Here is a 25,971-nt window from a genome sequence, read left to right as displayed (position 1 = left end):
ATAACGAAATGAAGGTTTTAAAATAGTTTAGCTGATTTATGTCCCCAAATCAATTGCCATTCATAATAGTTGCTGTAAGTTACATGTCTGCTATAACAGATCCTGGTCAATTATATGACTGGGGGTTCTAAATCAGATAAGTTGTCTACAAGAAAAGTAGTTGCAGTAATGGTAATAAACTGTTAACATGATTCTTATGATTGGAGTAGATATTCATCGGGGTAGAATTGGAGCACAAACTGAATAAAACATACTTGACTACCCTGGAAACCTATCAAGTTTAAAAGTGAATCTAGATTACAGAGAGTGTAATTCAATCCAAACAATCCAGATTTCAGACACCTCTCTCCAGAGCCTTTCAATTTGTGCACCCATATTTATCTACACCAGAGGTGAAACTCAAGGCCACAGGGTGCTTACATGTGGCCCAGGGCGCCACTCTGGAAGCAGCAAAGGACCAGCCCGCAATACCTCTGACAGAGAATATGGAGCTCGGGAGGGCTGCATGAGGCCCTCCCAGGCTCCATTTTCCTTGGCAGAGGGTTGCAGGGGGCCATTGCAGCCGAAAATGGAACTTGGGAACCCGCAGAGTGTTTGGCCTCACAAGCACCCCCAACACAAGATGTCAAGCTGGCCATGCCCCTTGTGCCTATGCCCACCCCAACCCCTCAAGGTCAAACACAACCCTGATGCGGCCCTCAATGAAATTGAGTTTGACACCCCTGATCTGTGCCAAGAACCAGGCATCAATGCAGAACATCAACTTCCTTGAATTACAACCCAAACAGGGAAAAATGTTACCCACCTATTGATAGGTCCAAAACTCTTGAAAAGGTAACCCAGCAGGGTTAGTCAATTAGTTATTAGATAGCATGGCAAAATTGTCTACAACACTTCTCTAGGAAGTCCCAAATGTGCTTTTCCAAAAGGCAATTGGACTTCCTTGGTTTTTTCAATCTATTCTGATTGATATATGGATTCAAGTCAAAGCTATAAAATATGGCTTGGTTCCTAGAATCTTTAGAACAGGGGTTGCTAAGCCAATCTTAATGTAAACACTTGCTTTGAAATCCAAACACCAAGATGAACCCAAATGAACAATGAAAATAATTCAATGAAACTTTGGGAAAGGGGATATTTTTTGTAATCACAACGTAACTAAAAGTTCTTCACACCTTCATAGTTTGGGAAACCCTGCTCTTCAAATAAAATCAGTTTATTTTGGAAAAGGTGATTAAGTGGATTACAGTCAATGGGTTATTGGGGGAGGAAATGGGGGAATTGTTTATTATGACCCTTGTTGTTGCAATAGCTTCTCCCAAGTGGTATAGCTCAGTGGTGAGTTGCCATTTTTTTTTACTACTAGTTCGGACACACTCCCGCACTTGCGACACTTTTGCACATGCACAGAAGCGTCCGGGCAGGTGGGCGGAACCTCTCATGGCCGCTACTACCAGTTTGCCGATGCGGACCGAACTGGGAGCAACCCACCTCTGGTATAGCTCTAGCCTAATCTTTGTCTTTAGAAAAGTAACAATAGCACTTAGACTTATATACCATTAAAAGTGCTTTCCAGCCCTCTCTAAGCAGTTTACAGAGTCAGCATATTGCCCCCAATGATCTGGGTCCTCATTTTACCAACCTCAGAAGGATGGAAGGCTGAGTCAACCTTGAGCCAGTGAGACTCAAACTGCCAAACTGCTGGCAGCCGGCAGTCAGCAGAATTAGCTGCAGTACTTCATTCCAACCACTGTGCCACAACTCTTAGTATTTAAAACAGTGTTTTTCAACAGAGCTATTGTCATGTGGCTATCATCAAAATGGTCACTGGTGAGAGTATGTTATACTTTGGTCTTTTTTATTAGTTGTTGATTGTACATATCCAGTTGTAGTAATGAAGCCAAGTTAGCACACCAACAGGTCTAAGAGTAGATACAAAGAAGACCAATTAATAACAGTTCTAACAGCAGCCTTAGAACTGAAAATTAAGAAATTGACCAAATGAATAGCTTCTATCCTTTATAATTGACTATCAAGAGGAAGGAACCAGCACACAAGAAATATGCTGCAGACCAGCACTTGATAGAGCAACAATGAAGGCCTTAGAATATTCAGATCCTGGAATATGTACCTGCAAAGATCAGAAAATGCAGGCTATAGTTTTTTCCAATAATACACAATAGAAATGGAAGTTTGGCTTCCAGGAACCAAGCTAGAAAGAGTATTGATACTTTTGAACTTTAGCATTGGAGAACTCCAGGAAACCCATAGTTTTCATTCAAGACAGCATCAACCAATCAAATTCTCATGGTTTAGATCCAAAGACCACAGATTATCTTGAGAAATCTACAATGCTGGAGAGATACAAGGAAATAAAAAGGATGATTCAGCAGCAAGGTGTATGAACTTAATTATAGCGGGAATGAGTGCACCACTGGCAAACCTGAAGCATCGTGTTGGAGACAGATTTTCCTGGAGAAAATCTATTGGTTTATGACAGTTAACAGAAACTTAAAGGTACATAATCAGTCACTTATATTAACTGTGGGTTTTTTTGTGGAGATCACAAAGGGTTCAATTTAGAATGCAGTCAATACACAAAGAAATTAAGAAATATTCCCCAAAAGCCTGTAAAATGCATTTGAACATGAGGGTTATCAAAATACACTTTAGTGTATTTATACATTTGTTTACTTGGGACTGGGGAAAATAAAATAATGTATGATAGTTACTCCTAAGTTTGGGGAAACCTTATTTTCCTCTCTAGAACATTGCAAGTGCATTAGTGCAGTTACTCTTTAAAGCAGCAATGTCTTTATTCAGGCTTCTACATGAATCTGAAAGAAGATGCAGCTGCTCTGATAAGTTAAAGATAACTTATTAAATCAGCCATTTCTTTCAGACTTAAGATGATTAAAAATTCACACATTAAAAGATGCAACACTCGCATCACTGCATGTTGAGATAGAATAGAATGATAGATAGATAGAATGATAGATAGATAGATAGATAGATAGATAGATAGATAGATAGATAGATAGATAGATAAATGATAGATAGCTAGACAGATAGCTATAATAGATATAGATATACAGATACATATTAATCTACATTTGCTTATTCTGAGTCCCTGCATGACAATGTTTGGTGATACCTTCCTATTACCTTCATGCATTATCTTTTCAGGTATGCTTCTAAGTAGCTTCTAATGAACAGGAGGATCTTAAATATTGACACCAATGCATTTGTGAATAACACCAAAAAAATAGCCAAGTAATGCCAGAAAACCCTGTTACACTATCTTAGTATCACAGGAATCTGAATAAATCCATGCATTTGTTTGTTGGTGCAGATATAAAATCAGAGTCTTTAGAAACTGACAATTCATTCAAAATATAAATTCTGTCCAGTCACAAAATAGTGGAATAGTGGAAAAGAAGGAATTTCCCATAACACATAAGTAACTTGTAAAATGTAATTGCAAGTCATAGTAGGAACCAAATATAAAAAATAATTTGATGGTATTGTCACCAATAACTCCAGTGCAAATTGAATGCTAATCATAATTATCTCCAAACCGTTCAAGCCAATGCAGGAACAGGAGCCATTACAGTGCTTTCAGTCATCAATCATACTCTGTTGATTAGCAGCATTAAATGCAAACCAAACAGTGGGGAGTAAACTGATCTAAACACCTTGGTGCAACAGAGTAATGTATAACAGCAAATTATTTGTTCATCGCACTGCTATGATTAATAATACCGTGATTATAAAAGACACTGTAAGTTGTGAGCGTCTGCTAAGTTGTGGAATTAATCCATTGGTTTTTACGATCTCCCTGGAAGCATAACCTAGCTACCATTATCTCAAAAATTCCCAAGAAATAGATCTCCCATGATCTGCAAGCAGGTTGCTTCAGACCAATCTGGTTAAAAAGAAGCTGATTGAAAAGAAATACAACCAATTGCGTATGTAGCTGTAGTATATACCTATAGGACTGCCTAAGGACAAATAAAGATTTTCAGACGTAAAGCACCATGTTTACAGAGTGAAACAACCTAATTTTAGAGTTATCCTCCCTAACTTGGCTTTGTCCCCTGATGTGCAAAACAAATCTGAGAATAGTATTGCAATGTTGCAATGTGCTTCCCATTAATTGCCTATTTGGGAAAGAAAAATCCTCAGACATGTGCAAAAGCTTGCTTACTACACATGTGTTGGTATGGTATAACATACAATCACACACATACCCCAAGTTGTTAAAGTGTACTCAAGTCTATCATGATAGTAGAATGTATTCCTATGCATACATTCAGATTATTAACATCATCATAAAAAACATTTCAGTCAATTTATAGCCCTCTTCTTAACGGTATAGATATAAGCTTTATGATATTGTGGTGATGAAATTGACTTTGTCCTTATTCAGCTAAACCTATTTCTTTTTTTTTATTGAAAATTTTTGAAAAAAAAACTTTTACAAATGTTTACCTCCCCCCCTCCCCTCCCCACCCAACCCCCCCCAACCTCCCCCCCCTGACTTCCCAGAACCAATACAGGATATAAATCTTTAACAAAGATATTCTAAAATAAACTTTAAAAAAGTTAGTATCATCTTTCATTTGAGCTTTAACTCCTCTTTGCTAGGCTAACTCTAAACAGATTATATCATTCCTTGTTTCTTCAGTCATAACCTATCTGGAATTTCTTAGTCCCATATTTATTTTGTGTATAGTCAATCCATCATCTCCACTCCAGTGTATATCTCTCATTTGAGTGATTCTTTAGATATGCTGATATTTTAGCCATCTCTGCTAGGTTTGTTACTTTTAATGTACATTATTGAATAGTAGACAGATCTTCCTTCTTCCAGTATAGCAATAGCAATAGCAGTTAGACTTATATACTGCTTCATAAGGCTTTCAGCCCTCTCTAAGCAGTTTACAGAGTCGGCATATTGCCCCCAACAATCTGGGTCCTCATTTTACCCACCTCGGAAGGATGGAAGGCTGAGTCAACCCTGAGCCAGTGAGGTTTGAACCGCCGAACTGCATTACTAGCAGTCAACTGAAGTGGCTGCAGTACTGCACCCTAACCACTGCACTACCTCGGCTCTTGCACCACCAATAGACAAGTGCAAAGCTTGCTTACTACACATGTGTTGGTATGGTATAACATACAATCACACACATACCCCAAGTTGTTAAAGTGTACTTAAGCCTATCATGATAGTAGAATGTATTCCTATGCATACGTTCAGATTATTAACATCATCATAAAAAGCATTTCAGTCAACTTATAGCCCTCTTCTTAAAGGTACAGATATAAACTTTATGATAGTGTAGTGATGAAATTGACTTTGTCCTTATTCAGCTAAACCTATTTCTTTAAGCACACTTTTCTCCCATCTGCAAGAAAACACAAGAGCAATGTATGAAAAGCCTAACACATAACGGGAAGAAATGTGAACTATACCAACATAAATAATGTCATCTTCATTGAACCACAATGGAATCTATATGCTCAAATCATCTGCTTTTCCTGTATCTGAAGGCCTAGAGAAAATCAAAATAGAAGGAGCATGACATTTATACAGAGTGAAACAAATATTGTTGTTACAACAACAACTAATGTATCAGAGAGGGAAATTTACTTGGCTCCACATGTTCCTACAGGATCGTTCCTGATTGTGTAAATTCATCTTTGACACAGAACTCTCTGTGTTTTGTTTATTGCCTTAATTCCCAAAATGCTCCAGATAGTGCAGCTTCAATAAATAACCCCTTCAAAAGAAAATGAAATAAAACTTAAGTGACCACATCTTAATCTTTGAGGTTTGACTTTATATCAATATTCATTTATGTCGAATAGCTGTCAGCTGAGAGACTTTTATACAGATTGGTTTTTAGAACTACTGTACAAGGACATACAAACATACACCACACACATAGGAACATTTATGCATTTCATCATAATTTCTGCTAATTTTCTCCTTTTTCTGCACACAAGAGTCACAATCCAAAATTATGTTTGACAAAGAGTCAGATTGGTTTTTTATACTGTACATGATTGCCACAGTATTAGTGCATTTTTTTCCATAAATATTTTTAATTAGGTTAGAACATATCACACATCTGTGCTCTGGAAGCCTCTGTCAACCCAGCTAATGCAATCACATGGAAACCAATGTCCTCCAGCTATCAGACAATTGATTTTAGCAGGATTCTGCTCTTGTGTAGCTTAAGGGACATGCAATATGTTCATTCGTTTGTTAGAGCATTCAACCTTACTTCATTAAGAGGGAATATTTAATATAAGATTGAAATATTCTCTTCTTCAAAAACCAAAAAGAACTGTTCTTAAGCTCAGTGTTAGTTACCATAAAATATATGATATAGCTAATGTAATTTCAATCCATTTGAAGAGGAATATGAAATACATTCTGAGATACCTTCCACTGAAATAAATGGGATTTCTTTTCACTGACATTGTACCCAAAGGGTACAACTTTGAGATTTAAAAAAAATGTAACTGAAATGATAACTTGTATATAGTCTGAAAAAGCACATGTAAATTATGCAGATTTTTCTTTTCAATATTTTCTATATATGACATAATTCATCACCTATGCATTATTTAAATGTGGTATTGTCATAATATCGATACATGACAAAAAACAGTATAGGAACAATGAGTAAAAAAATAATAATCACATAAACCAAGAGAAAATAACTTCATCTTAACTTACAAATATACAATCCCTAAATAAAAATAAATCTTTTTTCAAACACACACACACACACACACACACACACACACACACACACCACACACACTCTATAGGTCACAGGAAAAATGTTCTATTGCACTACAACATATATTCTCTAAAATGGTAGGGGGTTACATAGGAAGAGTTTCTGCAACTTATTGGTTAAGAACCCTTCAACATGCAGTATGAATTCCAGTTATGAAACTCATATTCACTGCCTAAAAACCATTGAGAATATTGCAAGCCTTCTCCCTCAAAAACATCTTGGAAAAATATTTTCCCATATAGATAATAATTCACATGTAATACAGCAGGGGCATTTATCATAAAACATCTGAAGATGAAGAGAATCAAACTTTGTTAATTTGGAAGCTTCCTTGTAAGGTCAGGTAAAACTTAAAAGAACTGCTCCAGTTGTCCTGCAGTTCCTCTTTGGAACTGGGTTAAACTCTCAGGTTGATATTTTGATGCAAAACAGTGTGTTACATATTAAAGTGCCAAAGCTCCATTTGAAAACAACACAAGGAATGTGCTTCTAAAACCTTTGGCAGCATATTCCCATTTTTAACGCCATGAAAGAAACAGTACCTGAAACTTCTTGTTTAAGGCTCAGATATCTTTTGACAAAATAGAATCTGAAATCCTTTTTGAAGCCTAGAAGAAAAAGGGATCTCCACATGCCTTATTCGCTGTAGTACCGCAGGTTTACAGTCCACTTATGGCTGGCTTCTACCCTAAACTTCAAATATATCTTATATATTTATCTACACTTTATAGAAAAATATCACAATATTTTTAGCAAGCTAGGATACATCCAGTCTAGTCTTCAGAAGCATCCATTTTTTAAAACTCATTGCATTTAAACACATTCTTTCTCTTTAAACAAATCCACGTACATAAGTGCATACACACGCACACACGCACGCACGCGCACACACACACACAGAGGCATAATTCCAGTTATGTGTTCACTCAAGTAGATCAGACGTTAACTTGACTTGACACCAATGTATGGATGTATGGAGACATATCCAGAGGATGTATGCATTACAAGATAATAAGAGACATTTACAACCCAGAATATAGGAGCAGGGCAGCCACAAGTGACATCACCAGACCAACTGCAGTGTCAAGTCACTCCAATATATAACCATGCACATCACTGCTCTCACAGCCTCCTCTCTGCTCTCAGCGATTAGAAAACACTCCTGATTGCAAATATCAGAGCTACTTTCCAAACACAGCCAAGGATGCCATATCTTGTTGGCATACAGGAAAGATTGTGGAGGTTGCTAAATTGATCAAGACATTCATGTTTTTAAAAAGAACTACAAAACGCATCACCATAGAACACAAAAGTAAGAAAACTACAGTAATAACGCTAAAGTAAATGCCATATCTAGTTATTCAATACAAGTCAGCCTAAGGATTTCACCAACAACACAAAAGTAACTGGGCTTTCAATGCATCCAGGACATGGGACTTAAGAATTCAAGGGTTTGTTGTTGTTGTTGTTTCTGTTGTTTTTCACCCCTAAGGGATGTAACTGTACAATGTCTTCATTTCACCATCATGTGATCATAACTTTAGAGAAACGGTTATTTTACTTACAGGCATTTGTTACAGCGAAGCTGTTTGCTGTTTCGATGTTGTCTACGTGGGGAACCAAATTAAAAGGTGCTTCAGATGCATTGGGGCTGGTGTGTGAAGAAAAATTGCTAATCGAAAAGCAGTATATTCCTGATCTGTGTTTCTGATGAAGAGACCACCTATCAACAATACATGACAGAAAAAGAAGGAAAATGTATGTGTTATTTTTTATGCCAGCCCTTGCAAGTAGCTTTCCTATTAATCATAAAATTCATGTTTATGAACATAAAGACTCAAAGCTTGGGAGACTTTAGAATCCAGTTTCTGGTAGGGTTTTGAGTCCTCCCCCCTCCATTTTCAAATCTCCCATTTCTCCTTTCTTTACGTATCTGCTAGGAGGAGAATGACCTTTGAAACCATTTACCTTTCATCTATGTGAATGGTCTAAATTGGCCCTCTCCATCTAAAGCAGCAGGCAGATTAAGAGAACAAAATACAGGCACTCTAATATTATGCACTCTTAAACTCCGAGATATGCATTCCTTTTTATGGGCTGACACTGGGAAAGGGTAAGAAGATTTTTTGGTGGGGGGGGGGGGATCGAGAACATCAAGAACTTTCCTCTTCTGCAGCCTCTGGGCAGGTAGGAAGTGCTTAGCATCTTATTAACAGCATCTTTAGGAGTGCACGAGAGAAATGATGCAGTGGTTTAGCTGGAACTGGAAGGGATTCAAGGCTGAGTCCATGCAAAAGGAGGAGGAAAAAAAACGAAGGCAACTGAAACGGGGCAGAGACAAGTGGGATAAGGATGCTAGGGAGACCTTTTTTTAAAAAAAGAAAAGAAAAGAATCACAGCCAAGTTTTCAAACTAATGGTACCCAAGACTATCTAACACCATCATCAGCTCCGGGGGCCCCTTAACAAATAGCTTGCTGCAATGGGAAGGCTGGGCTAAGACGAGGGTTACGGAGGATCTTGGAGAAACGGTGCATTTCAAGGCGGTGGGACATCTTCCCAAGTTTGAACACACATTGCACACATGCACGCACGCACACACATATAAATATATACATATCCGTCTTGCCGATCATAACAGGCAGAGCCGCACTCTCTTTCCCTCCCCCCCCTCCTCCCACCAGCCCACCCCGCATCCCTGCCTTCACAAAGACACGTGAGGGGAACGGGAAAGGGGCACTCGGGGACACTTGAGTCCCCCTCTTTCCGAAACGGAAAGCGGTGGCCAGGATCGGAGTTGGTTGCCCCTCCACTTTCTCCCCTCCCTCCCAATTCCGTGCCACGCCGCTGGGTTCAAGCACTCCCACCACCACCACCACCACCACCACCACCTCGCCTCCAGCCCAATGCAGCGCTTACCTATTTGCACGCTGCTAGGAAAAGCGCCCATTGCAAGTCCCCAAAATCCAGAAAACAACAAGACAAGCGGTCTGCAAATAATCCTCATCTTCTTCTTTCTCTTTGCCTGCCTGGGTCCTCCTCCTCCTCCTCCTCCTCCCGCGCTCTTCCTATATGTTGTTCAGAGAGGCATTGAGGATGGAGGGGGGGGGGATGATGTCGGGAGAAGGAAGGAAGGGGGGGCGGGAGGACTGGACACCCAATTGAGGTGGGGGGGAATGGGGAGGGGAAGCCAACGAAAGGGAAAAGGGGAGGAAAAGAGAAGAGGGTGGCTGGTCTCTTTATTTCTTCTCTTTCTTCTTTCCTTTTTCTCTTCACCCCCTCCCTCCCCGCCTGCTCGCCTGCCTTTCCCCCCAACCCTACACTCAGCAAGCCATCCTGCCGAGGCGCCTCTTTCCCGCAGTCTCCATACCTCGGCAGAGGTTTCGCTCCGACTGCAAAGGTTTCACGCGCAAAAAGATGGAGGGAGAGAGTTGAGCGGTGAGATTGAGGAGTCTACTGGCCGCCGCCGCTGCCGCCGCTGCTGCTGCGCTTGGAAACCTAGACCTGCGCTATTTCCCTCCCGCCTTCCTGCTCGGCCGCCGCTATACCCTGTCTCTCCTTTGCTGTTTCACTCCCGCCCGCCTTCCCGCCCTGGCTCCTTTCGGCAGACACGCAAACACACAGCCTCGCCACCAGAACCCGCCACCGCGCGGTGGGCATTCCCCTCAGCAGCGCCTCGGACGCCAATCCTGCCTTAACCCCGCCCAGATAAAGGCGCTCGGAGGAGCCGAGCGGCCGGGAGAGAAAGGGTGCCCTCGAAGCAAGTTGCGGGCGGGCGGGCTGGCCGGCCGTCGGGTTGGGTCCATCGCCTCGTTGGCCCGCGTCAGGCTATGGAGGACTCGCCTGCCCGCCTAGGAAGAGTGGTTCGCCCGTGGGAGAGAGAACCTCGCTTTGCTGTACTACACGTGTGGACGGGTTCCACGGGAACAGACGGTCTGAATTCACACAGCAAGGTTCAACCCAGCGAGTTGTGGAATGACCTCTTAGATGGAATCCAAAGGTGCTTTTTTCCCTAAGAGGCAGCTGGGCTTTCTGGGTCTTCTTTGAAGACTTTTCACTTGGTCCAAGAGGCTTCTTCAGTTCTGACTTCAGAGAGACTCAGAAGAGAAGAAACCTCTTAGATGAGATGTGAAACATTTTGAAGGAAAAAAACCCAAGAAAGTCCAGTTGCCTTTTGAAAAACACCTTGAGACAACCATGACCTGGATGATTGAGAATCTCCATAAAGGTAAATGTTCCCCTGCACATGTGTGCTAGTCGTTCCTGACTCTAGGGGGTGGTACTCATCTCCATTTCAAAGCCGAAGAGCCAGCGCTGTCCAACGTTTTCTATGGTCATGTGGCTATGACATGACTAAACAGCGAAGGTGCACGTAGAGCTGTTACCTTCCCACCAAAGGTGGTCCCTATTTTTCTACTTGCATTTGTATGTGCTTCCGAACTGCTAGGTTGGAAGAAGCTGTGACAAGTAATGGGAGCTCATTCCATTCCATGGCGCTAGGGATTCGAACCGCCGAACTGCAACCTTTCTGATCGACAAGCTCAGCTTCTTAGCCACTGAGCCCCACATCCCTTCGAGAATCTGCATAGACACAAACAAAGACTCCTTCATCCTCCTATGATGAGAAGCAAAACATCTTCAAAGAAAACCAGAAAGTCCAGTTGCCTCTTGAAAAAGCACCTTTGGGACAACCATGACCTGGATGACTGAGAATCTGGATGACTGAAAATCTCCATGGAGCCGTAGATGGGATCTTAGCTTTCTGTCCATATGGTTTCCATAAACCATATGCAGGAAGGGGAGAACTTCAGCAGTAACCTGGTTAAGCTGATTGGTGGAGCTGCTGTTGGGTTTGAAGTGGAAAGTGGGGGGATGCTCTAGGTCCTTCAAGCTTGCCCTTGCTTAAAGCATCAGAGCATGGGTGGGGAGCTTCAAACCCAACAACAGTGCCATACATGAGTTGACCCATTTAATTCCACCCTTCCAGCAAGTATGGAACCTAAGCTGTAGAAGTGTCCAGAGATATTTCACAAGAAGTCCTCCACTCCTCTGCTTGCAACAGAATACCTTATGCCACCAGACTTGAAATTTTTGGCTTAGACAATTAGAATTACGCCAATTTCGGTCTGACCTAAGCATAGTACATAAAATTATATGCTACAATGTCCTACCTGTCAATGACTACTTCAGCTTCAACCACAACAATACAAGAGCACACAATAGATACAAACTTTAGGTAAAACCACTCCAAACTCGACTGCAGAAATACGACTTCAGTAACAGAGTTGTCAGTGCCCTAGAATCAGTAGTGGGATTCAGCCAGCTCGCACCTATTTGGGAGAACCAGTTCTTAACTTTCTAAGAGGTCAGAGAACCAGTTGTTGGAAGAAATCTCCTTTGTTTTCTTCCACTTTACAGGACTAATCCTGTAAGGAAGGCAGGAAGGAAACATTCTAGTGTTGTTTCTAGCCTGATCTTTATTGCCCAAGCTGCCTCTCCAGTTAACCCTTATTACATTGTCACAGCTAAGACGAAGTGCCCATCGACCTGAATGATGTTGAGTTGGCCATGCCCACCCAGTCACATGACCACTGAGCCCCGCCTACCCGGCTGGTCATTAGGACAGAGAACCGGTTGTTAAATTATTGAATCCCACCACTGCCTAGAATGCACTACCTGACACTATGGTTCTTCCCCAAACCCCAAAACTTCAACCTTAGACTGTCTACTGTCGACCTCATCCCATTCTTAAGAGGTCTATAAGGGGTGGGTATAAGCGCACCAGCGTGTTTACCATCCCTGTCCTAATGTTCCTTTTATTCGTATCCATGTATTCAATTATACTTATATATTTTATCTAATACATGTTTGATGAAATAAATAAATAAATAAATAATAAATAATAAATAAATAAATAAATAAATAAAATATGCACAGAAAGCTGAGATCCTGTCTAAGATGTCTCTCCACAACCAACAGATCAAACATGCTGTGTGAATTCAGTCTGTCTGTTTCACACATGCAATACCAGCAGAATATCCTCCCTCTAGGCTGACAGTGAGTCTTCTGGCCTGTGCAGGTGGAGCACAGGCCACAAGGTGAGGGACCAATCCAATGGCCAGTCTTCCTGAATTTGCTTTTAGGGCACGTTTTTCTTGGCTCTTCCGAGCACGTAAATTATCCACATGTTTCTCAGTTGTAGGCCACCAGTTGTTTCGTACTATAATTCCCATCGTCCTTCATTTAGTACAGTGAAGAGCAAAGCAAATTCTGCTGCAGAAATAAGTTGCATTCTTTTACAAGTTTGCAGGCCACCACACATATGCAGGAGTATCCACAGCATATGGTCAAGGGAAACAAGATGACAATTGTGACCATATGATCAAAGCTCTGTGCAACCCCATACTAAAATTGGTCTGAAGTCCGACTCAAGTCACAATATAGAGCTTTCACTCGTGCCACCATGATGTAGCGTATGTTAAAAGGACCAAAATGAGCCAAAGAAACCAACAGCGATATAATGCAGTGTTGTGTGAACTTCATAGGTCACACAACCCTATAAATATAAAGTCCCTGGTTCAAACTTCACCTCAACTTTGAATTCATAAATCAAGACACTATGATTTTAAAGTAATGCAAGTTCATTTCAGGACTCTTGGAATTTTTATACAGCGCGTTATAAAAAGCCCTAGTCTTATTCACAACTCCCACTAGTAGCTTCATATGTTTCAAAAACCCTGCAAAGTTCCACCCTGGATAAGTCTATGCCTTTTTTGCGTGTGTGTGAAATAAATCAGCTGCTCTTAAATATAAAGTGGAGGAAAAATAGTGGTTTCCTAATTCAGGGAATCCCAAATAAATTGGAATAGGGATTGGTCTGTATGGTTCAGCATAGTCAACTGATGTGAGAGCATAAAATGTAAAAAGATCCAGGCCAATGACCCATCTAGTTCAATTCATGTTTGTAACTTGTTTGTCCTTCCCTCCCCCTGAATTGTGAGCCACCCTGAGTCCCCTCAGGGAAAAGGGCGGCATACAAATAAAGTAAATGCAAATGAAAAAAAAAATGTAAATGCAAATATGTTCTGTTATAAATGGTCAACCAAAATTCACAAATGAGGACAAGATGACTCTTAGCCTCTTTCACTGTTACTCCTTATCTTCTACTATTTAAATAGTTATTTCTGCAGTTCAGGGTTCAGGAATGAGAAAGAAAGCATCAACACACACTCTCTCTCCCCCCTCTCCCTCCCTCCCCCCTTCTCTCTCTCTCCCTCCCTCCCTCTGCATCTCTGTCTCTGTGTCCCATTTCTAACTCTGCAGCATAGATCATTTATTAAAGTTTATACACAAGAATCTAGTCAAACTAATGGTCAGCACTAAATTGGTGCTAGGTAAAGATCAACAGAATTCATGGAGAACTAGACATAGAACTCTTGTGGCAACCAGTGACTCTAAACTGATGATACATTTAACTCCACCCTCCAGGTCTGCCTTCTCTTCTCCTATAAGAACTCAACAATCTCTTGGTTTCTAGCCTGAAACCAACAATGGAGATTGTTTGGTGTAGTAGTTAAGACATCAGGCTAGAAAGTTAAAAATTAATCTTCCATTATTCTCCAAGACATCAGGCTAGTAGTTAAAAATTAATCCTCCATTAATTTTTCTTGCCCCATTTAAAATATATAAATTAGCTGTCAGAATCACCTCTGATGATTCATAATTATTTATGTGTAGAATGTAGATGTATTTTTAACCTTCCTACGCTCTGTTTTCTTGTATAACCTGGGTTTTAACATTATGTGTCTCTGTCCACATTTTCATCCCATGCATACATACCGGTATAAATCACATCTCCTTTTATTTACCATGGCTCTAATTAAAATACCCCAATTGCTGCAATCTTTCCTTGTAGGGTGATAATAATTTTGGATGCTTTTTTATGCCTCTCTCCCTGATTCCCCATAGCATGACTGATCAAAACCGTTTCCATAACTATCTGGAACAAAACTCTGGTCTAAAAAAAAATCATAAATGCAAATGTATTTCTGCCACAGCACTTACTTTAAGGCCTTTTATCAATGAATCGATATTTAAAAGTGCTCAAATTTGAACTTGTATCCCATGTATATATTGGATTATTCAAATTTAGCATCTTTAATATGTGTGGACTTCAAATCCCAGAATTCTGCAGCCAGAAACACTGGTTTAAAAGATTCTTCCATTAAGCATGAAATATCCAGGATGCCCTCCATTATATATTCAGTGGCTAAGATGCTGAATTTGTCAGTCATAAGGTCAGCAGTTCAGTGGTTCGAATCCCTAGCACTGCGTAACCGAGTGAGCTCCTGTTATTTGTCCCAGCCTCTGCCAACCTAGCAGTTTGAAAGCACATACAAATGTAAGTAGAAAAATAGGGACCACCTTTGTGGAAAGATAACAGTGTTCTGTGCCCCTTCGGCATTTATTCATGCCAGCCACATGACCATGGAGACTTCTTCAGACAGCAATGGCTCTTCGGCTCTGACACAGAGATGAGCACCACCCCCTAGAATCTGGAACAACTAGCACTGTGATGGTGAACCTATGGCACGTGTGCCACAGGTAGCATGCAGAGCCATTTATCAGGGCACATGATGCTTGCCTTGTCAACTGGCCAACGCGCATGCGCATGCTGGCTAGTTGACCATGCTTCTTTTGAGGCCTTTTTTTGCCCTCTGGAGGCTTCAGGAGCTTCCCTGAAGCCTCCAGAAGCCTCGGTATGGCTTCCGGGGGGGGAGGGAGGCTGTTTTCGCCCTCCCCAGACTCTATAAAGCCTCTGGAGCCTGGGGAGGGCAAAAAAAGCACACCAAAAAGTGCTGGTCATGTACACATGCACACTGGGGTCATGCGCAAAGCATTATGGGTGTGGCACACCTGCACACGACCCCCCTCCTGTGCTCCCCGCGCTTTTGGCACACGAGCCAAAAAAGTTTCACCATCACTGAACTAGCACATATGTGCAAAGGGAACCTTTACCTTTAAGATTATATACAGAAATAAATAATTATTGCTACTAACCCCAAATCAAGCTCTCTAAAATGTTGATTTGAATTCAAGATTTTGAAAACATTAGGTTACAAAATCAGATACATATCTATTATCAATTTCTGGCTATATTTTCACTGTGTGCAGAATATCTTCATTTTCAGGGGAAACAATAATCCCTGATCTAGAGTTGAATGGGGTTCCCATCAAATCATAACATTATGATTATATTGAGAAAACAATATATCTTATTGTCCTATACATCACTTGCAGCATGTTTTTAGGAACTAGTTTTTAGGAACTAGCATCCACATCTAAGATTCACAATGTGTTGTCCTAAGTTATCAAATATAGCACTGTATGTATGTTGGTGGTGGTTGAGTTATACTCACAATGATCGTTGTTGTTCTATAATTCTCGGATCTAAGATTTCTGGGAGCAAAGCAAAACGCGTGGAGGCTGTGAGAAAATGTCCCTTTAGACCTAACAAAAAGGCACTTGATAGTCATGATTGTGAAGAGATTACTCATCTTCCTTTTCTACTGCTAGACTAAGGGAGGGGTTGAATGCAGGCTCTGTGTAGAACAGGAAATCACTAAGTTTTGGAATTGGCCTACAAAGAAGGCAGAAGCTTTATTATATTCAGGAAAAAACCATGGCACTTTTCTTAGAAACAGAAAAGTTCTAGAAAAGAAGAGGTAATGCTGAACATCCTCAGGCTCCATAAATACTGAAATAAACCTTCTATCAGAGAAATATTATCAGACAGTGTGACCTTCTTTCAAAAAAACTGAGTAGAAGTTCTTCTGAAATTTCTCATCGCTTGATATTCAATACTCAAACTTAAAAATGTTTATAAATACATGGCTGCAGAGGAGAAAAATAATAATAAATATTAGAGTGAAATGGATATAATTATGTCCCAAGATGTGCTCTGATCACTCTAATCATTTCCAAATACAAGGGCCACACAGATAAATTTCATGTTTACAGTTTTTTGAGGGATGCTAACCACACATTCACCTATCAGGTGGCCAAATAGCTTCACCAAGTTACCCAACTGTGTAAAACTTTTAATTAGATATGTTGTTTTATTGTCCTATTATTTTTTTATGTCAAACTATTTCTCTTTGTTATAATAAAGCTGGTCAAATATATATGTATGTATGTGTGTGTGTGTATATATATATGTGTATATATATATATATATATATATATATATATATATATATATATATATATATATATATATATATATATATATAGCATTTGTGCTGATAAATAAATAAAGGGAGACTAGTATAGATCTATTTCATGCTATTTAGCTCTCATCAGCAAGCCAAACCCTTACTGGGAATCGAACCTGGGCTGTATTACATATCAGGCAGTTATATTAGCCACTAAGCCACAGGATCTCTTCCTTTATCAGCTAGGCCAGGGAAATAGGTACGTATTGTGTCACAACCCCTGGTATGCCCAAATATGGGAGGAAGCAACTGCTTCCTTCTCTGTCTATCGGTTCGTCACAAGAGACCATCACGACAGAAAGCCATTATGAAATATTTCATTTGATTTGAACAAATATCATTTCTGAATGTATTGTGCTGTGATTTGATAAGTTAAAGGATAATGAGGTGCAGGATAGGACAGTGTGAAATTAAGAGGTAAACAAGAATTAGAGAGAAGATCCTGAAATGACATTTTATTGTTTTTCCCTTTAAGCCTTTAAGGGTGTCAAACTCGCAGTGTCTAGTTGCCATCACATGACGTATCACAACATTTTTTTCTCTTTGCGGAGCTGGGGGGGGCTGGCCTGCACATGACGCATCTGGCCTGTGGGCCACCAGTTTGACCCCCCCCTGCTTTAAGAAGACATGCACTGTATATGCTTGAAGTTGCTAATCTTAGCTACCTTTACATGAGATTGAGGTCCATTCTATTCAGTGGTACTTATTCTGAACTATGGCACTGATATTTGCTATAAAATTTCTTTGCACTGACGATCATCTGACACAGGATGATAATCAAATGTCTTTTCCAAGTTTTGGATTTTAAATGTAAGTAATAGGAACTGTCTTTAGGAACAATTTCTTGCATTCTATAAGAAATTTTTCAAGTCATTACATTTTGCTTCTACTTGTCTGATGCCTTTCAGTCACAGCTGGATGTTATACGTGCTTCTTTGATCCAGCTATTTCTTTTTTGTAATCTGACTTCTTTTTAAACAGTATTAAATTAAATATATATATTCTGCTCTTCCTCCAGGAACAAAAGAGCTCTCCATGTTCACATCCCAATAATATCGGTGAGGTAGGTCAGGTAGAGTGGTGGTGAATGGCCTAAAGCCCTCCGGTGAGGAATGAACTTTATTGGCTGATCCATCTCTGTAACATGATTTTAGACTTTCCTCTGCAACTTGATATCCCCGAGCCTTTCCTCTCTTTTCTGACACTGGCAAACAAAGTTCTGAGTATATTAGAAACAATGCATTGGTCAGCAGGATTTATCAAGAATAAATTATGCCAAACTAGCTTGAGCTCCTTTTTCTGACAGAACCATTTCTTTAGCTAGAGGAAAGTGAAGAATAATATATATTGGCTTCAGCAAAGCATTTGACCCAATCCCATGAGTTTCTAGCAGAAGAAATGACAAAACATAACCTTGGTTTTGCTATCCTTAAATATACACAGGGGTGGCTGCTGGGGGTTTGTAGGGGTTTGGGAGAACCTCTAGCTAAGATTCTGTGCAGTTCGGAGAACCCCCAAATCCCACTCATGGCTGGCCACGCCCACCCCTTCCCTCCCAGGAATCCCCACGTGGCCTGTTTTGGAGGCTAATAAGTGCTGGCCATCTACGGAGGCTCAAGGAGGGTGAAAAATGGGCCTACCAGAAATTTGGAAAGTTTCCAGCCTCCAGAGAGCCTCTGGAGCCTGGGGAGGCCGTTTTTGCCATCGTGGAGGCTCGAGGAAAGTCTGAAGCCTGCGGAGGGCAAAAACACCCCCACACACACCATAGAGGTGTGGTGCAGGAGGCTGACTAGGCCACATCCACCATGGCCACACCCACCCAGCAATTGGGCAGAGAACCCTTTGCTAAAAATTTTAAAGCCCACCCCTGGATAAACAGTTGCACTTAAAAAAAACATGTTTTTGTTAAGAATGGACATTAAAAATAACAAACTTAGCGGAGATGGCTAAAATATCAGCATATCTTAAGGATCACTCAGATGAGAAATATAAACTGGAGTGGAGAAGATGGATTGTCTATATTCAAAATAAATACGGGACTAAGAAATTCCAGATAGTTTATGACTGAAAAAGCGAGGAATGATATAATCTGTTTAGAGTTAGCCTAACAAAAGAGGAGTTAAAGCACAAATGAAAGATGATACTAGCTTTCTTTTAGTTTATTCTAGAATATGTTTGTTAAAGATTTATACTCTGTAGTTGCTCTGGGAAGTCGGGGGGAGGTGGGGGGGAAGGTTGGAGGGGGTTGGGCTCGGGTGGGGAGGGTGGGGGAAGGGAGGTAAATATTTGTAAAAGCTTTTTAAAAATTTTCAATAAAAAAAACATGTGATTCCCTTTGCATGAAGCTGGAGGAAAAAGTTGAACCGAATATTGCATGTTAAGAACTTTTTTTTTTTAATTTGCCTCTTCAAAATCTTGGTGCGTCTTATACTCTGAAAAATATGGTACCTGATATGAACATGCTTATATATACACACATACACACACACGCACACATGCACACACACACATACACACATGTTATATGACACAGAGAAACAACACAGTCTAGTTCGAATGTATACAAGTATATGGCAAGAAAAACGAAGCTTGCGAATTTGTCAGATGGATGGCATAGAGACAAAGCTGTTCCTGAATCTGATAGTCCTAGGAATACTTTGAAACCTTCTCCCAGAAGGGAGAAACGGAATAGTAGGGCATAAATCTTAGAATTCTTGAAACAAACTGCCAATTAAATAATCTCAAATGTGACAGTTCAGATACAGAACTTAGAAAAAGGTTTGTTTGAGTGTGGTATTTACTATGATATTCGGACTTGTCCAAAGACTAAAAATCTATGGCAAATGTTGGTTATGTTGAACCAAGGGTAAGAACTTGCACGTACGAATCTTTCTAAACTGATGAAGGAAAGAAAGTAAAACAATATCCAAAGAAAAAGTCCATTTTCAGCAATTATTTATTAGACTTTAATATCAAAAGATTTTGAAAAAAGATGGGCATATTGTCTTAAATGCAAATAGTTATAAAGTTCTAAGTTTTAAAATAGATACTAGTGTACAAGTTAATTTATTGTTTAAAGAATAAATGAATCTAAGACCTGGAGCTAAACCTCTTGGGGGAAAATACTTCCTTTGAACAGAAATTACAAATGTTAGGGAAATGTCAGCTGAGGTTGCAGGAATTCTCTGAGCTCGGCTCAGCTTTTTGCCAAGGTAGAAATAAATGTTTCACATTAGAATTTCAAATCAGGCAGTCCTTGCTTAGTGACTGCCTTGTTAAGTTACATTCAAAGTTATGAAGGTTAAAAAAAAAAAGATTGCTGATTTACATTCAGGATCCAGGATTTACAGCCACCATAGTGTTCCCAGGTTGTTCACTATATGGGACCTTCACAAATGATGGGCATTTACAAATGTTGCCATGTGCTACAGTCATGTAATCACCATTTATGTGCATTACAACTAGTGGTGGGATTCATTTTTTTTTTTTACTATTGGGTCTGTGGGCATGGCTTGGTGGGCATGGCAAGAGAAGGATACTGTAAAATCTCCATATCCACCCTACTCCAGGGAAGGATATTGCAAAATCCCCATTTCCTCCAATCAGCTGGGATTTGGGAGGCAGAGAATAGATGGGTTCTCTGAACTACTCAAAATTTCTGCTACCGGTTTTTCAGAACTGGTCAGAACCTGCTGAATACCACCTCTGATTAGACCTGACTTCCAACAAGCAGAATGATGAAAAAGACAGCAGTAAAATTGCAAGTTGCAGTTACATTGTGCATCACTTAACGACCACAGTGATTACTTATAATAATAGTGGGAAAATGAGGGCATATTAGGAACTGTTAAAATTCATTCACCTTTTGTAGATGAAAGTACTGCATTATGGACAGCTGGATGGTAGAACTGGATTTTGGCATATATCTTTGAATGAAATCGTTCAAAGCTGTGTATATTTAATGCACATTTTGACAGATATAGATTTGAAAGATTGCCATTCGGTAATTTATTTGCTTCTAGACTTTCTTGGATATCTCTACACTGGCTCCTTGAGGACATCGTGAGAGTTATGTGAAGATATATTGACTGGGCAAAAAAAAAGAAGATAAAAGAGTAAAATAAAAGAGTAAGAGCCAGTTTGGTGTCATGGTTGGGGTGCTGGCTAGAAACCAGGAGGCTAATAACAAAAAATTGAAAATATGTTAAGAAAAATATGTCCAAGACACGATGACATTATTAAAATGGGTACTGTTTTTCTTGACACTATTGCTAGAGGCTTGGGAACAGTAATGCTTCTTTTTTAAAATGATTACAATTAGAAACATAAAAATTAATACAAATTAAAAAGACGAAAAGAATCAAAAAGAAAATGCAGAAAAAATAGAAAGCAAAAATAAAAAAGGAATGTAGTTATATTTTAAATATAGTTGAATCAATCAATCATATATTGTTATAACATATTATATACTGTATGTATAGCTTCTCACTTAATCACAAGTATAAACAATTTTAGAACTTATCCTCTTCTCTTAAAATAAAACAAATAATCTCTTCTTTCCCATATCCCATCTCTTATCTATAAACAAATCCTAAACCCTTGTCATTTCAGTCCTGATCAGTAAAATATATTAAGGGTTACCATAGATAACAACATATTTATTTTAATCATAATCAAATAAACTAACTTTATATTTCTTCTTTTACTTTGAGCGGTCTTGGTTTTTAGTCCCTTCAAATAATGGCATGGAACAGCGGTGGGATTCACTTATCTTCCCTATTGGTTTGCAAATGTGAGTGCATGTGCCACATCAGCGCATGCACTGTGCTCACATATTATGTTGGGAAGGGTGGGCAGAACCTCCCGCAGCCGCTGCTACTGGTTTACTTGAAGCGGAGAGAACTGGCTGAATATCACCTCTGGTGTGGAACTTTATTTCTTTTCATTTGTCCCTTCTTATAAAATTCTTCAAAGCTTTAACAAGCCTGTTTCATAAATCCAATACAGGAAAATTATAATGGACACTCTCTCAGTTTGTTATTTTTATATTCCTTTTTAATTATTAAGACATAAACCACTTCCGTTTTTATATCCTGTGTCTAGTATCACTTTCCCTCATTCTAAAATCAATTTTCAAATCAGTATTTTCCAGTAAAATGTGTTCTTCTTCCGTGTTATTTTAAACATAGGCAGTCATTCTTAAAATTAAATTCTGAGTCCCAATGTTCAAAAATATCCTTTAATATATTGAATGTTAAAATGTTTTGTTTCAGTCCATATTAACAAATTTAGTTTACATATTCTTCTCCTTTAATTGCAATTTTTAGTTCCTTCTAGTTTCCTTTAGTCCAACTTAACAAGTTCCACCCTATTATATTTTTAAAGAATTCGAAACAACCACATTTTCCCACAAGAACGATTCTTATAATTAATTTCAAATTATTGAATTCAAATCCTTCTGGTCCATTTTTAACTTTCCAAAACCAGTGTTCTAATCACCTTGTTCCTGTTTATTTCAACAAATGATTTTTCTAAGCCTTTACATTTATATTTAAAACTTCTTTTGCTAAGGATTGAAGGGAGCTCTCTGCTGTTATACAGCTTTCTGAAAAGCAGTTACCAAGCAATTTCCAAAACTGATTAAGAAAGAAAGTGTCTTTTAAAAAGACAACAACCATGAGATTCGGGGAGTGTTGGCAAACCTTTTTGGCACCATGCATGTGTGCTGGAAACCGGAAGAGCAGCTGCCCAGTGTGCATGCACATGCCAGGAAGATGATCTTCCAGTTTCTGACACCTGCATGCACACCAGACACCTGGTCTGGTTTCTGGCATGCATGCACATGCGAAGACCAGCTGGCTGGTGCCATGCATGTACCAGAAACCGGAAAGCAGCCGCCCAATGCGCATGCACATACTGTGAAGATGATCTTCTTCTGGTTTCTGGTGTGCATGCACACACAAAGACCAGCTAGCCAGTGCACATGCATGTGCCAGAAACCGGAATATCATCTTCCCAGCATGCACATGCGCATCAGGCGGCACTGGGGAGCTGCTCTTCTGGTTTCCGAGACACACATGCATGTAAAGACCAGCTGGCCGGCATGCTGGAACCTATAAGAGCAACAGGTGATGCCTCATGTGCCCAGAGAGATGGCTCTGTGTGCCACTTCTAGCACATGTGCCATAGGTTCGCCATCACTGGGTTAAGGCAAAGATCTCATCTCCCAGAGATGAGATCAAATCATACCTTCAGGAAGGAATGCAGAAAATGAACCAATCATCTCTCAGAACTCTAAACCCACCAGAGACCACTGTCTTATGTCTCCTCATGAGGATCAACTGTCTGGGAGCACTTGTGTGCAATATCAAGTCTTTCCTTGTCTAAAGAGAAATCATGAAGAGTCAGCCCGTTTGCCAACTCTTCATTCTGCTTGGTCATTTGTTCCTCTTCCAATGGAGCCATCTTCAGTTTACCATTTCTTCTCGAATAGTCTGGAACAGTGATACTTTAACAGAGGCATATTTTCTAAAATTGTGACAAGTATATAACATACAATTCATACAAGTAGAATGAACCTCAAATTGAAAAGGAAATGTCAGTCATTATGTTCTTTGTATACATTTTCATCAATAGATTTGTGAAAGATAGCAGAGACATGGATCCTTAAAAGTCATTTTTTTAAAAACCGAATATATAGTGTGTCTCCTATGATTCAGGAGTTGTTGCAGAAATAACAGCTTCATGTTACTTATAGACCAGGGAGGGAATGAGTAATAGACAACACGTTGTTCAGAACCCAACTAATACAGGAAGAATGATTGATGCTGGAGAAATCAAAATAGTAAGTTTTATGAACCTTTATTTGTCTATTATTGATTCTAAATTTAGCCTTCAAGGATATTATGAATATAGCATTTTATAGCTCCTGTGATATATTATTTTTAATAGATGGCTTCAGAAAAGAATACTATTCTAAAGTGAGATCTTACTGGAATTAGAGGGAAGAGTACAGGAAAGCTTACAGGGACTTAGTTTTTAAGAATGATCATACAGTAGTGCAACAAAAATCAGGAATTGGATTTTTCTGAGTGAGTTTTATTACTTGGAACAGCTGGAGAAGCTGTTGGAGAAGTGCTGGTGCTGGAGAAGACTCCTGAAAGTCCGATCAAACTGGTCAGTCCTAGAGGAGATCAACCCTGACTGCTCTTTAGAAGGCCAGATCCTGAAGAGGAAACTCAAATACTTTGCACATCTAACGAGAAGGAAGGACTCACTGGAGAAGAGCCTCATGCTGGGAAAGATTGTGGGCAAAAGAAGAAGGGGATGACAGAGAATGAGGTGGCTGGATGGAGTCACTGAAGCAGTAGGCGTGACCTTAAATGGACTCCAGAGGATGGAGGAACATTGTTCATGGGGTTGCAATGGGTTGGACATGACTTTGCAACTAACAATAACAACTTGGAACAGCCAGCTGTCTTCACCCAAGTAGTTTGATCTAGAATCTGAATGAGTAGCCACTGTTTGAAGTCGTCTGAATCTCCCCTTCCAGGAAAATCATGCCTTCAGGAAGGAACACAGAAAATGAACCAAGGGACCCTAATTTTTTTTCCCTTCGAACTGTTGAAGGACTCATCTGATATTGATCTTCAAAAGCCAGAACTCTGTTTACAAAGTGCAAAGGAAAAGCTACTGTCCCTTCTTGCTTCAGTTCAGGAACAATCTTTCTGTTTTGTTCCCCGTTTCAAAGTTAAGTGCTGTCTACATAAAAAGAAGTATTGCCCTTTAACATATGTAGCATGTTTGAATGCTGCTTCTTGTAAATTACTCTCTTTGCGGGCTTTCTTATTGTGGCAAGAGACAATGGCTTTTTTCCTGCCCTTTCCTATAGCTGAGTACTGTATAAAGTAGTTTTTTTTTTTAAAAAAAATCCCATTTCCCAAGCTGCTTTCTCAACTCAGTGCCTTTCTTTCATTGAATTGACTAATTCTCATAGATTTGTATTGCTTATTATATGCTAGCATCATATCTTATCTTTAAATATTATATGTACTGCATATGTATATACACACACAGATATAGATATAGATATAGATATAGATATAGATATAGATAGATATAGATTAGATATAGATATAGATATAGATATAGATATAGATATAGATATAGATATAGATATAGATATAGATATAGATATAGATATAGATATAGATATAGATATAGATGATATAGATATAAAGGGGTGGGTTCCAGCTGTCACTACTGCTGGTTTGCTCAGGGACACACCACATGATTGATGCGCACTGCACCCACATGCGCAATGCAACAAAAATTGCTCTGCACATGCGCAGAAGGCAAGAACAAGATGGCGCCACCTATGGCGCCGCCGAGAGAACTGGTTCAGGGACGTGGCAGATCTGGGTTGCTACTGGTTCCAACGACCCAGGCAGCCAAGTTACTACTGATTCCTGGTCTGAGATGTGTGTGTGTGTGTGTGTGTGTGTGTGTGTAAGAGAATGGAAGTAGTGATCTTCCTCCCATATTTGGGCATACCGGGGGTTGTAAAAATCTAATAGATACCTTTCACCCTGGCTTCGCTGATAACGGATAAGAGCCTGTGGCCTAATGGCTAAGATGTCTGCCTAGTATGTAATATAGCCCAGGTTCAAATCCCAGAGACTGGTATAGATCCCTTTATTTATTTATCAGCACAAATACAACAAAATGTAACAAAAAGGCAACAGTAAAAATATTGGGTTTCTGCCTGGATGGTCTCTTGTGACGAGCCGAAGGACAGAGAATGGAAGTAGTGACCTTCCTCCCATATTTTGGCATACCAGGGGTTGTAAAAATCTAATAGGTACCTTTCACCCTGGCTTGGTT

The 25,971-nt window shown here is 39.7% G+C and overlaps 1 protein-coding gene across 1 annotated transcript in view; it reads right to left on the bottom strand.

Moving 5' to 3' along the window:
- The window catches only part of GRIA4 (glutamate ionotropic receptor AMPA type subunit 4), a 286,052-nt gene extending 276,231 nt beyond the window's left edge, over positions 1-9,821 (bottom strand). The window contains 3 exon segments of the mRNA XM_032219807.1: positions 8,381-8,473; positions 8,476-8,538; positions 9,734-9,821. Coding sequence (XP_032075698.1) covers positions 8,381-8,473; positions 8,476-8,538; positions 9,734-9,821 — 244 coding nt within the window.
- Between the last annotated feature and the right edge of the window lie 16,150 nt (positions 9,822-25,971).

The sequence above is a fragment of the Thamnophis elegans genome, chromosome 6 (genome assembly GCF_009769535.1).
Source record: "Thamnophis elegans isolate rThaEle1 chromosome 6, rThaEle1.pri, whole genome shotgun sequence".
Lineage (NCBI taxonomy): Eukaryota > Metazoa > Chordata > Lepidosauria > Squamata > Colubridae > Thamnophis > Thamnophis elegans.
This window is presented reverse-complemented; position numbering and strand designations above follow the sequence as displayed.